Here is a 13,973-nt window from a genome sequence, read left to right as displayed (position 1 = left end):
TTTGGATGGTGTGGATCCCTGTACTTGGTCAGGGAGAGAGATCAGAAGCCTCAGCATTGGACAAACATGAATATGAATGCCACCACTTGGTGGCAGGGCACCCATGATTCCCCTTCCACATCTGTTGACATGAGAGCACTGATACCTCATCATAGTATACTTATAAGAATTAATGAAGTCCAGTAGAGATTCCTAAAGCATGGAGGACACATAATAAATTCTGGTTTACTTTCTGGCGGGGAAAATCAAGAACAGTGAGGCCACTGAAACCAATTCATCTCATAAAGCTTTTTCTCTCCATCCCCAAAGTACTGACCAGGATCTGCACATTCATCAAGGCTTCCAAGACATTAATACTTTTGCTAAGAAAGATAGCTAAGGCTGCTGTAGCATGGCTCATTAGTTCCATGATTTCCTCTAAAAGAAGGAGTTTCCTAATAGCAACATCAATTTTATTTTAAAGTAATCTAAACAAAGGTGGAAACCCTGAAAGAAAATATTGATAGAACAGAGATATGAGGGGGGCGGGGCAAGATGGCAGAGGAGTAGGGTCCCCAAGTCACCTGTCCCCACCAACTTACCTAGATAGCTTTCACATCATCCTGAAAACCTATGAATTCGACCTGAGATTTAAAGAGAGAACAGCTGGAACACTAAGGAGAGAAGAGTTTGCCCTTCTCACAAGGTAGGAAGGCGGGGGGCGGGGGGTGGGAAGGAATAAAAAAAGAATCCAGTGGGGGAGGGGCCCCCCCGCGAGGAGCCGGGCTAAGGCCGGGAGGCGAAAGGCTCCAGGACAGGAGAGCCCAGCCCCGGAGAAGCAGGAACTTTAAATATCCGCACCGGATTCTTCCCGGAGGGAAAGGCGCTCAGCAGGGAAATCGGGCAGAACCGCAGGGGGTCAGGGGGCCTCCAGTCCCCCGGGGTCCCTAACAGAGGAGGGGCGCCCGGGGAGAGCGCGCCGCACACCGCGGGGCCCAGCTCGGTAAAGGGCTGGAGCGCCCGGCGGGGCCCCGGGAGCAGCTCGGCGGCGGCTCCGGGCGGAGGGGGCTGCGCCCTGCTGCCTTGGGGAGCTGCGCCCCGGGAGTGCGATCCAGCAGCGCAGGCCCCGGATCCCAGGGCGCCGGGGGACACCGCCCACGATACTGGGCTCCCCCCTGGGACAGGCAGAGCAGGGGAGGGCACAGGACAGCGAGGACTCTCCTGCCGCCGGGAGCATCCAGGCCAGTGCGGATGGGAGACTGTGGTAGTTACTGCGGGAGCTGACTCCACGGCTGGAGAGCTGGCCGCTGCCAGTGTGGTTGTTCCTCCTGGTGTCACCCTGTGCCTGGGATGGAGTGGGGCGGCCAGGGAACAAGGGCCTCACAGGATAAACAGCTCCTACTGAGCCATGCACCTGACAGGGGGCGGGGCAGCTTCCCCAGGTACACACACCTGAGAATCAGCACAGCAGGCCCCTCCCCCAGAAGACCAGCTGGAAGGACAGGGGAAGAGCAAGTTCTTGGCTGAGCAGGCTGGAAAGCTCCAGGGGAAGTGAAGGATTTACAGTATATAGAACCAGAGTATACCTCTCCTTGTTTTTTTTTTTTTTCTTTTTTCTTCCTTTTCCCAGTACAACTCATTTTTAGCCACTCTGCACTGAGCAAGATGACTACAAAGAAGAAAGAATCAGAAACAGTACTCTCTGCCACAGAGTTACAGAATTTGGATTACAATTAGATGTGAGAAATTCAATTCAGAAGCACAATTATAAAGCTACTGGTAGCTCTGGAAAAAAAGCATAAAGGATTCAAGTGACTTCATGACTGCAGAATTTAGATCTAATCAGGCTGAAATTAAAAATTAATTAAATGAGATGACATCCAAACTGGAGGTCCTAACAATGAGGGTTAATGAGGTAGAACAAAGAGTGAGTGACATAGAAGAGAACTTGATGGCAAGGAAGGAAGCTGAGGAAAAAAGAGAAAAACAAAAGACCATGAAGAAAGGTTAAGGGATATAAATGACAGCCTCAGAAGGGAAAATATACATTTAATTGGGGTTCCAGAGAGCGCCAAAAGGGACACAGGGCCAGAAAGCATATTTGAACAAAAACATAGCTGAGAACCTCCCTAATTTGGGAAGGGAAACAGGCATTCACATCCAGGAGATAGAGAGATCCCCCTAAAATCCATAAAAACCATTCAACACCACAACATTTAATAGTGAAACTTGCAAATTCCAAATATAAAGAGAAAATCCTTAAAGCAGCAAGAGACAGGAGATCCCTAACTTATATGGGGAGAAATATTAGATTAACAGCAGAGCTCTCCACAGAGACCTGGCAGGCCAGAAAGGGCTGGCAGGATATATTCAGGGCCCTAAATGAGAAGAATACGCAGCCAGAATACTTTATCCAGCAAGGCTCTCATTCAGAATAGAAGGAGAGATAAAGAGTTTCTAGGATAGGCAGAAACTGAAAGAATGTGACCACTAAACCAGCTCTGCAAGAAATATTAAGGGAGACTCTGTAAAAGAAAGAGGAAGCCCAAAGAAATAATCCACAAAAACAAGGACTGAATAGGTATTATGATGACATTCAATTCATATCTTTCAATAGTAACTCTGAATGTGAATGGGCTTAATGATCCCATCAAAAGATGCAGGGTTTCTGACTGGATAAAAAAAACAAGACCCATCTATTTGCTGTCTACAACAGACTCATTTTAGACCTAAGGACACCTGCAGCCTGAAAATGAAAGGTTGGAGAACTATTTACCATTCAAATGGTCCTCAAAAGAAAGCTGGAGTAGTAATCCTCATATCAGATAAATTAAAATTTGCCCCAAAGATTGTAGTAAGAGATGAAGAGAGACAATATATCATACTTAAAGGATCTATCCAACAAGAGGAGCTAACAATCAGGAATATTTATATGACTAATGTGGAGCTATTAGTATATCAATAAATTAATAACCAAAGTAAACACATACTTAGATAATAATACACTAATACTACGAGACTTTAACACAGCACTTTCTGCAAATGACAGATCTTCTAGCACAACATCTCCAAAGAAACAGGAGGTTAATTTATTTTTTTAAAGAATTTATTTATTTATTTATTTATTTATTTATTTATTTATTTATGAGAGAGAGAGAGAGAGAGAGGCATAGGCAGAGAGAGAAGCAGGCTCCATGCAGGGAGCCTGATGTGGGACTCGATCCCAGGTCTCCAGGATCACACCTTGGGCTGAAGGCGGCACTAAACTGCTGAGCCACCCAGGCTGCCCAGAAACAAGAGCTTTAAATGATACACTGGACCAGATGGATTTCACAGATATTTACAGAACTTTACATCCAAAAGCAACTGAATACACATTCTTCTCAAGTGCACATGGAACTTTCTCCAGAATAGACCACATACTGGGTCGCAAATCAAGTTGTAACTGATACCAAAAGATTTTGATTGTCCCCTGCATTTTTTCAGACCATAATGCTTTGAAACTTGAACTCAATCACTAGAAGAAATTTGGAAGATATTCAAACACATGGAGGTTAAAGACCATCCTGCTAAAAGATGAAAGGGTCAACCAGGAAATTAGAGAAGAATTAAAAAGATTCATGGAAGCTAATGAGAATGAAGATACAGCCGTTCAAAATCTTTAGGATACAGCAAAAGCTAAGTCCTAAGAGGGAAATACATCGCAATACAAGCATCCCTCAAAAAATCGGAAAAAACTCAAATACACAAGCTAACCTTGCACCTAATGGAACTAGAGAAAGAATAGCAAATAAAACCTACAACAAGCAGAAGAAAAGAGTTAATAAAGACTGAAGCAGAACTCAATGAAATTGAGACCAGAAGAACTGTGAAACAGATCAACAAAACCAGGAGTTGGTTCTTTGAAAGAATTAATAAGATAGATAAACCATTAGCCAGCCTTATTAAAAAGAAAAAAGACTCAAATTAATAAAATCACGAATGAAAAAGGAGAGATCACAACCAATACCAAGGAGATAAAAACGATTTTAAAAATATATTATGAGCAGCTATACGCCAATAAATTAGGCAATCTACAAGAAATGGACGCATTTCTGGAAAACCACAAACTACCAAAACTGGAACAGGAAGACATAGAAAAGCTGAACAGGCCAATAACCAGGGAGGAAATTGAAGCAGTCATCAAAAACCTCCCAAGACACAAAAGTCCAGGGCCAGATGGCTTCCCTGGGGAATTCTATCAAACGTTTAAAGAAGAAACAATATCTATTCTACTAAAGCTGATCTGAAAAATAGAAAGGGATGGAATACTTCCAGAACTCGTTCTATGAGGCCAGCATCACCTTAATTCCCAAACCAAAGACCCCATCAAAAAGGAGAATTATAGACCAATATGTCTGATGAACACAGATGCAAAAATTCTCAACAAGATGCTAGCCAATAGGATCCAACAATACATTAAGAAGAATATTCACCATGACTAAGTGGGATTTATCCCCGGGATGCAAACTCATAAAGCAGTCAACATGATAGGTCATATCAACAAGAGAACAAGCAAGAACCATATGATCCTCTCAATAGATGCAGAGAAAGCATTTGACAAAATACAGCATCCATTCCTGATCAAAACTCTTCAGAGTGTAGGAATAGAAGGAACATTCCTCAGCATCTTAAAAGCCATATATGAAAAGCCCACAGCAAATATCATTCTCAATGGGGAGAGACTGGGAGCCTTTCCCCTAAGATCAGGAACAAGACAGGTATTTCCACTCTCACCACTGCTATTCAACATGGTACTAGAAGTCCTAACCTCAGCAATCAGGCAACAAAAAGAAATAAAAGGCATTCAATTGGCCAAGAAGAAGTCAAACTCTCCCTCTTCACAGATGACATGATACTGTGCATTGAAAACCCAAAAGACTCCACCCCAAGATTGCTAGAACTCATACAGCAATTCGGTAGCGTGGCAGGATACAAAATCAATGCCCAGAAATCAGTGGCATTTCTATACAATAACAATGAGACTGAAGAAAGAGAAATTAAGGCGTCAATCCTATTTACAATTGCACCCAAAAGCATAAGACGCCTAGGAATAAACCTAACCAAAGAGGTAAAAGGTCTATACCCTAAAAACAACAGAATACTTCTGAAAGAAATTGAGGAATACACAAAGAGATGGAAAAATATTCCATGCTTGTGAATTGGAAAAATTAATATTGTGAAAATGTCAATGCTACCCAGGGCAATTTACACATTCAATGCAATCTCTATCAAAATACCATGGACTTTCTTCAGACAGTTGGAACAAATCATCTCAAGATTTGTGTGGAATCAGATAAGACCCCAAATAGCCAGGGGAATATTGAAAAAGAAAACCAGAGCCGGGACATCACAATGCCGGAATTCAAGCTGTATTACAAAGCTGTGATCATCAAGACAGTGTGGTACTGGCACAAAAACAGACACATAGATCAATGGAACAGAATAGAGAACCCATAAATGGGCCCTCAACTCTATGTTCAACTAATATTTGACAAAGCAGGAAAGACGATCCACTGGAAAAAGGATAGTCTCTTCAATAAATCGTGCTGGGAAAATTGGACATCCACATGCAGAAGAATGAAACTAGACCACTCTCTTGCACCATACACAAAGATAAACTCAAAATGGATGAAAGATCTAAATGTGAGACAAGAGTCCATCAAAATCCTAGAGGAGAACACAGGCAACACCCTTGTTGAACTTGGCCACAGCAACTTCTTGCAAGATACATCTATGAAGGCAAGGGAAACAAAAGCAAAAAATGAATTATTGGGACTTCATCAAGATAAAAAGCTTCTGCACAGCAAAAGAAATAGTCAACAAAACCAAAAGACAACCTACAGAATGAGAGAAGACATTTGCAAATGGCCTATCAGATAAAGGGCTAGTATCCAAGAACTTATTAAACTCAACACCAAAGAAACAAACAATCCAATCATGAAATGGGCAAAATACATGAACAGAAATCTCACAGAGGAAGACATAGACATGGCCAACAAGCACGTGAGAAAATGCACTGCGTCACTTGCCATCAGGGAAATACAAATCAAAACCACAATGAGATACCACCTCACACCAGTTAGAATGGGGAAAATTAACAAAGCAGGAAACCACAAATATTGGAGAGGATTAGGAGAAAGGGGAACCCTCTTGCACTGTTGGTGGGAATGTGAACTGGTGCAGCCACTCTGGAAAACTGTGTGGAGGTTCCTCAAAGAGTTAAAAATAGATCTGCCCTAGGACCCAGCAATTGCACTGCTGGGGATTTACCCCAAAGATATAGATGCAGTGAAACGCCAGGACACCTGCCCCGCAATGTTTCTAGCAGCAATGTCCACAATAGCCAAACTGTGGAAGGAGCCTCAGTGTCCATCGAAAGATGAATGAATAAAGAAGATGTGGTTTATGTATACAATGGGATATTCCTCAGCCATCAGAAAGCATGAATACCTACCATTTGCTTCAACGTGGATGGAACTGGAGGGTATTATGCTGAGTGAAGTAAGTCAATCGGAGAAGGGCAAACATTATATGGTCTCATTCATTTGGGGAATATAAAAATTAGTGAAAGGGAATATAAGGGAAAGGAGAGAAAATGAGTGAAAATATCAGTGAGGGTGACAGAACATGAGAGACACCTAATTCTGGGAAACAAACAGGGGTGGTGGAAAGGGAGGTGGGCGGGGGATTGGGGTGACTGGGTGATGGGCACTGAGGGGGGCAGTTGACGGGATGAGCACTGGGTGTTATATGTTGGTAAATCGAACTCCAATAAAAATATATACAAAACAAAAAAAGTTAAAAAAATAAAAGCAAGGAGGGGTGCCTGGATGGCTCAGTCAATTAAGCATCTGTCTTCTGGTCATAAGGATTATGGGTCCTGGGATTGAGCCCTGCTTTGGGTTCCCTGCTCAGTGGAGAGCCTGCTTCTTCCTCTCTCTCTGCCTCTTCCTATGCCTCTGCCTGCCACTCCCCCTGCTTGTGCTCTCTGTCAAATAAATAAATAAAATCTTAAAAAAAAGAACAGAGATATGAAAATTAAAATCTTATGTACATCTGGAGGAAAAAAAACCCTAATATAAAAATAAAAGGCAAGCAACAAATTGGGAATATATTTGCAATATATAAGTCAGTCAAGGGAGAGGCTGACTTTCCTAAGGGCCTGAATCATTTAGGGCAGAGACAGTGCTTCAGCCTCCCAGGCTAATGCTTTCCCTACAATTCATTCATTCATTCATTCATTCATTCATTCAAAATGTATGTATTGAGGAACTTTGAGGTGCGTGGCATTGAGGTATAATGATATTTGAAACTGGAAACGGCTCCTGCCCTCATGGACCTCAGTCCAGTGGAATGACAGATGTCCATCAGATAATTCCATTTGAGTGTACAACTGTAATCCAAGGTAAATGCTGTAAAGAAAGGAGAGCATGCAGCAGAGGACCCAGCTTAGATTGGGGTGTGTGGGAGGACTTCCCTGGCTGGTGACATTTGAACAGAGAGCTGGAGGGTGAGTAAGAGTCAAGGAATGTACGCGTGTAGGAGGAGAGGGAAACAGAAAGAGAGTGAGAGAGGGTGTGTATGAGAGAAGGGAGAGGCATTCTATGCAGGGAAAAAAGTGTGCTAAGGTCCTGTGGTAGGAGGCCCATGGAACAGTTGAGGAACAGGAAGGCCAGTGTGACTGGAGCCTGGAGAGTTAAAGGAGGCTGGAGGGGTGGCCACCAGCTAGACTGCATGTTTGAGGGGTCTTGTGGGCCATGGTAAGTCTTTGGATTTTAACCCATAGAGTAATGGGAAAGCCACTGAAGGATTCCAAGTTGGGCTGGGTGAAGAGGCTGGAGTGAATGTATGGCTGAGTTTACATTTGAATAGATAGCTCTGGCTTTGGAGTGGAGAGTGGGTGAAGGTGGGTGGGAGTGAGGCAGTCTTATTGCCAAAGTCAAGTGAGAGTTGATGACGGCTGGCGGTGGATGATGGCAGGAGTTTAAGTGAGACAGGCAGAGTCAGGAGCTCTCAGAAGACAAAGTGATAGGTCTGTCCCCCATCCCTCATCCTTGTGGACTAGGGCAAGGCCAGAGCAATAAGCCTCAATCAAGAATGACAGAACGTTCCAGTCTCTGAAGATGTAAGTCCTCTTACAGTGGGATTTCAGAAGGGGAACAACCCCAGCCAGCTGGGGCTGCATCAAGGTCAAGTGTTTTGGGGTTCCGTTCTGAATATAGCTGGAGATATGGGGAACCAGGTCTGGTTCCAACCAGGTGCTCCCAGGGGCTGTGTGAGCAGAGGAGGGACTGTGGAGGGCAGGGGGTGAATGCGGTAGTGGGCCTGAGGGTATGGCATGAGGCTCCACTGCTCCTCCTTTCCTATTCCCAGGAGAGGCGGCACCTGCCTTACATTTTCATTTTCTATCTTGAAAAAGAGATTGCAACTTTCACTGTGTTACAGAGCACAGACTTGTGACTTGCTCCACTGTATATGTTATACATTCATGGAGTTCTAGTGAATTTATCTTATTTTTCTCTGAGAAAATTGGCAAGGGTAAGGGTAAGGCTGTTGCTTCTTCCCACACTCTGGGAATATGGAAAGGGGAATTGGTGTAGAAAAAGCTAGCTGGGGCAAAACGATAGGAAAGGTTCTCTGGAAGGGACCTCTGAAGCCAGGTGGGAACAGGGAACCACACCTGGTTCCAGATAGCCTGGACTGGCTTCAACAGGTTATGGCTAATAACAAATGAGTCTGAACTTGTCCTAAGCAAGCTATGGTGAGCTAAAATCACTTATTGTAATAATGGCCAGTTTGTGCTGATCTGAGCCAATCTGCACCACTTTCCTGAAATCAATTCGAATTGTGTGATGTACTTAAAACCAAGCATGCAATTTGAATTGACTGGCCTATTTTGTGCCACTTCCAGCTAGTTTGGGTGCCTATTTTTTTAAATTATTGTCTTCTTGTGTGTGTGTGTGTGTGTCCATATGTAGACACCTAACTCTTTTGCCTCTAACTTCTTGGAAATTGAGCTCAGTCAGGGTCTGAGTTCACCAAACTTAGCTCTATATGCAGGTAAGTGACAATAGGGGTTTTCCTTGGGAGGAAGGAAAATCTTAATCTTGGCATCTCTCCTTCTTAGGAAGGAGACCTCAGGACTGCTTTCAGTGTGCTGGCAGCCTTTGCATGCTCACCCGGGGCTGGCCTGGATGGGGCCTCACAGGAAGTTAACAGCCAATGACTCTGTGGAAGGATCCCTGGGAAGCCCCTATCTGCAGAGCAGCCCAGAGGCTTCTGAGCTGGCGGAGGCTGATTTTATTACCGATCCAGAAAGCCACCTCAGTCTTGTTCATGCATCCCAGTGCATTCACATAGTGTATCTAGAACATGGATAGCGTGGAGCAGTATGGACAAGGCAGTGTCTGGATACCAATGGCTGATTTGCATTTTATGACTTACTGTGTTTATAACATGTATCCTGCCCAGCTCCTAAAAGGTTCAATGGTTCAAAGATAAATTTTGATGGGAGCTCTTCTTTCTACCACAGCCTAATTACTTTAAGGTAAACACATGCACGCGCGCGCACACACACACACACACACAGCCTAATTACTTCAAGGTAAACACATGCACGCGCGCGCACACACACACACACACAGAATTTTGGTTTGTATTTCCCCAGAAATATCCCTAGCAAGAGTTATTGTTAACAAGCTGCAAGCTGCAAGCCTGACCCTGAATGATCCAGTTCCAGACCTGGTCTCCAGCCTTGTGCTGTGCCTGCTGCCCCTTCCTGCCCCTAGCTCCTGTGTGCCCCTCCCTTTCCACAACACCTGCACATGCTATTCCCCACCAGGAACGTGGCCTCTTCATTCCACCGTTCTTTGCCTAGTTGGCTCCCTGTCATTTCCTAGCCCTTGCTAACATACCTCTTGCTTCCTCTGATGCTACATTTGTAGTATATGCTCCTAGAATGCTTCTTATCATAGTTTATGATCATACATTTTTGTGGCTAAGTGGTCAGTCGATGCATGGCACACAAACGTCATCTTTTAACATATCAGATACTATCATCAAGTGGAGTGTTCCTCAGCCTTAGCACTATAGACCTTTGAGGCCAGATAATTCTTTGTTGCAAGGCCTGTCCCCTGCTTTTTAGGATGTTTAGCAGTGTCCCTGTTCTCTACCCACAAGACACCAGTAGCACCCTTCAGTTGGAGCAACCAAAAATGTCTCCAGACAATGCCGAAGGTCCTGGGGGTGGGGAGTAGTGGGGGGTGGGAGTGGCACAAAATCACTCCTGGCCACGAACCACTAACCTAGGACAACTGCTTGTAAGAAGTTTGGGATTTCAGAGGCTGGTTTCCTGAGAGCCCTTTTGCTGAAGCCCTGGTCTCTTTCTAGATGAACACTATGCAATAAACATATAATGTAAGCCATATATGTAACTGCAATTATAAATGTTCTAGTAGCTGCTTTCAAAGAAAGTAAAAAAAAAAAAGGTGAAATTAAATTTAATGATGTATTTTAACTCAATATATCCAAAATATTGTCATTTTAGCCTATACTCAATATAATTATTAGTAAGATATTTTACATTCTTTTTTCATGCCAAATCATCAAAATCTAGGGCATATTTTTCTCAATTTGCACTAGTCATATGTCAAGGGCTCAATAGCCACATCTGGTCAGTGGCTAGTGCATTAGACAGGGCTGGGAGGGTAGACAGCATGTATGGCCTGGTCCAGCCCTTCAGGTGGTCACTAGATCACACTCCTGCCCCTCAGCAGAGCCATGCACAGCCCTCATTTGCCCATTGGGGTGCACAAGTTATCATCCATTTGGAGCACCCCACAGAGGGGTCCTGGTAGCTGTGACTATGCTCTGGAGCCAACCCCACAATCATCCTTTAGTAGCTAATGACATGAGTGTGTTGCCTGTGAGTTCACAGGAGGCTGAAGGCTTCACACATACTGGGCAAGACACACTGTTTCCAAGCTCCCCAGGCAGTTGTTCTATCTACCTCCAAACCACCTGTCCTCGTACTCATGGCTCAAAAGGGAAGCTTGGAGTTTACAGCCCTCCGTAGTAAGCAGTGGCCACTTATAAAGACACATCCTATTCTCTTAAAAGACAGATGTTCTTATCTAAAAGGACACTGGTCAAGAAGTTGTTGTCCATAGGGAGATACTATCCCTAGTCCAGGGACTTGTCCTGAGTTTCCAGGCCACTGAGTGGGGACAGAGGCTGGCTGTGGCACCAGCTCAATCCCTCAAGATCATCCCTGCAAGATTCTCCAGACTCCCATCTCTTACTTATCTCGAGATCTGAGCCCTCAGCACCCTCACCTCAGGCCATGCAGCTTCCTGGGAGTTCTCCCAATGGGAGTGCCTGCCTGCCTATGGCCTGTCTGAGAAACTGCTTCTTGCAGCCCAGCCCTAGCAGCTACTGCAGGCTTCACACAGCACCCTCTCAGGCCACAAGAACGAGGACTCTCACTTGGACCTGGTTGGCTCCAGAAGCCTGGGCATGGTCTTCCCTAGTGAGGGCCACTTTTGTCTTGGCTGCTGGACAAATCTTGAGTATTAAGCATGTATTTTTTAGTAAAGGAATAAAGGTTTCCCAAGGTTGTCACCTGCTCATTTTGAGAAACTCAGGAACTCGTCAAAACATAGAATATGGGGTGAGGGCTGCACACCCACTGGAGGACTAAAATGGCCATTGCCCCTTCGTGTCTCAGGTCTGACCCCAGGAGCCTCACTAGGAAGGCCTGTCTGCCAGGATGCCTCTGGAATGCCTGCCTCATCTGACCCCCAGTGTGGCAGCCGGCTAAGTGTCTGCACGTGTTGGCCAAGAGACACACACTGCCCAGATCCACCCCAGGAAGTTGGACTTACCCCTCCTGGCTTGCCTGATCTTTGGGCTCAGCATATTCCAGAAGCTGCCAGGCCTGAGTCCTTGTGCCGATCATGCTGTCATCCACTTTCCTTTTCTCTTCCTCTGGCCCGACTGCCCCTCCGGCCCCGCTAGGGCCCCCATGGCTGCTGGCTTTGCCGCGAGGCTCCCTCTGCTCTGTCTCCTTGCTTCCGACCGACGGCTAGCCTTGGACTCCGCGAACCTCAATGCATTATCGATCCATCCCAGAATTAATTCCCATCCAAGCGAACCATTAACGGCCTTGGGAAGGGCTGCTGATCAGTCACGGGGCCAGGCGGGCCAGCCGGACTGTCCCTCGGCCCGGGGCGCACGCGGCACTGCCCATCCCGGAGCCCCTGGCGGGCGCGCGCGCGGGCGGGCGGGGAGGGGTCGGTGCGGCCCGGGCGGCGCGGCAGGCGGCTGGGGCTCCGGCTCGGGCTCGGGCTCCCCTGGGCTCCGGCTCCGGCTGGGCTCCGGCTGGGCTCCCGCTCCCGCTCCCGCTCCCGTCTGGCTGCCGGGCGGACCCGCCCACTGCGCGGGGAGGGCCGGGCCGCGCGCCTCGGGCAGAGGCTGCAGGAAATCCGCCCGCGCGCCGCCTGCCCAGGCCCGGCCCCGGCCCGGAGGGCGCCCCTGGGGACCGAAGGAGACCCGCCCCAGCCAAGGCGACCTCCAGCCCGTCCAGCGGGACCCGCTCTGCCTGATGGCCCCAGCCGGGAGGGCCCAAGGCGGCCCCAGCGCCCACGGGCCGGCGGTGTCGAGAGCCTCGTGGATGGGCCCCGCAAGCAGAGGGATGCCTGTTAGGGATGTTCCTGCTGCTTCGACAAGGTGACAGGAACCCATGCACGTGAAGCACTTCGTTTAGGGTCCGCACGTAGTAGGGTCTCAGAAACGGTTCACTGACTAGTGAATCTGCTAATTGTCCTCTTTCCGTTCAATACTTACATGACTCTAAAGAATGCCTAGTGGGGCTTTTGGGGAGTTCAGTCTCAAGAGCCAAAAAATTGCCCAAGAGATGCAACCACAGTATCTAGCTATCATTTATTAGGTGCCTGCTTGTGTGTCTGGCATTGAGGCTGGCGCTTTATATTCCGTATCTCATTTAATTCTCTAATTCCCTGAGGCAGGTGCTATTCTCACGGCTTTTCAGATAAAGAAGACAAGGCACAGAAATGCTAAACAACCTGCCCCAAATCACATAATACTGTCAGGAGGGGACTCTGAACCCCAGGTGGCATGTCTACAGCTGATGATTTTCTGTGATGCCAGTCTCTCTAAACTTCCAAATTCCAACCACTTCATGTGAGCAGATTTTTGCCCGAGTGTCCTCAGTGACTTGTTAGATGATGAGGACCAGCCTTTGTGCCCCTGAAATGACCCCAGGGGCTGTGTTAGGCATTTGTGCCTGGGACTGGGTGTTTTTTAGTCTAAGTGCTGTGTGGTCCTCTTAGCAGTTGAAGATGAGGGCTTTGAAAGATGACCTCTCTGAATGGCCATGCTCCCTCCCTGATCCTCAGAGTGCCCCCATGTCCACTGATTGCCCCAGATGAAGTGTTAATGTGGAATCCTCCAGAAGTTCTGGAGACAAAGGGTCTACTGGGAGCCCCTGCAGCAATCCATGCTAGAGAGGACAGGGTGTGGCCTACAGAGGGGACAGGAGAACTGGAGAGGTCAAGGACTCACCAGGATGTGGGAGTCCAATGGCCTGGTTGCAGGGAGAAAGCAGAGTGCATGCAGACAAAGCTGTCTTACTCAGCATCAAGTCATTTGCTCTGGCCCTCAGCCACCCCTCAGAAGAAATGAATAAGTATTTTGATATAATATTTAAGGCGTTTCATGGTGCCATCCATGCCTTCATTGGTGACCTACTGCTGCTAATGCTGCACACAGCCACGCTGCTAATGCTGCGGCCCCATGTGCCCCTGTGCCTTTGCACCAGTGGTTCCATCTCTGGAGGTATCCTTTCCCACAGTTTCAGTTACACAAGTCTGATCATTCTGGGCAAGTCCCTGTGAAACTCTCCTGATTCTACCACCAGAAGGAGCCATCAAGCA

At 46.7% G+C, this 13,973-nt stretch overlaps 1 protein-coding gene across 3 annotated transcripts in view; it reads right to left on the bottom strand.

Moving 5' to 3' along the window:
* Positions 1-12,387, bottom strand: part of ARHGAP22 (Rho GTPase activating protein 22) — a 136,214-nt gene extending 123,827 nt beyond the window's left edge. Inside the window, exon 1 of one of the 3 annotated variants that reach the window (XM_072806372.1) lies at positions 11,904-12,387. In XM_072806372.1, the coding sequence (XP_072662473.1) occupies positions 11,904-11,937 (34 nt within the window). In that variant the 5' untranslated portion in view covers positions 11,938-12,387. The remainder of the gene's footprint in view (positions 1-11,903) is intronic. The other 2 variants (XM_072806374.1, XM_072806373.1) reach the window with 2 other exon arrangements.
* Between the last annotated feature and the right edge of the window lie 1,586 nt (positions 12,388-13,973).

Source organism: Canis lupus, chromosome 29, assembly GCF_048164855.1.
Source record: "Canis lupus baileyi chromosome 29, mCanLup2.hap1, whole genome shotgun sequence".
NCBI lineage: Eukaryota > Metazoa > Chordata > Mammalia > Carnivora > Canidae > Canis > Canis lupus.
Note: the sequence above shows the minus strand (reverse complement) of the source record. Positions and strands in the feature narration are given on the sequence as shown.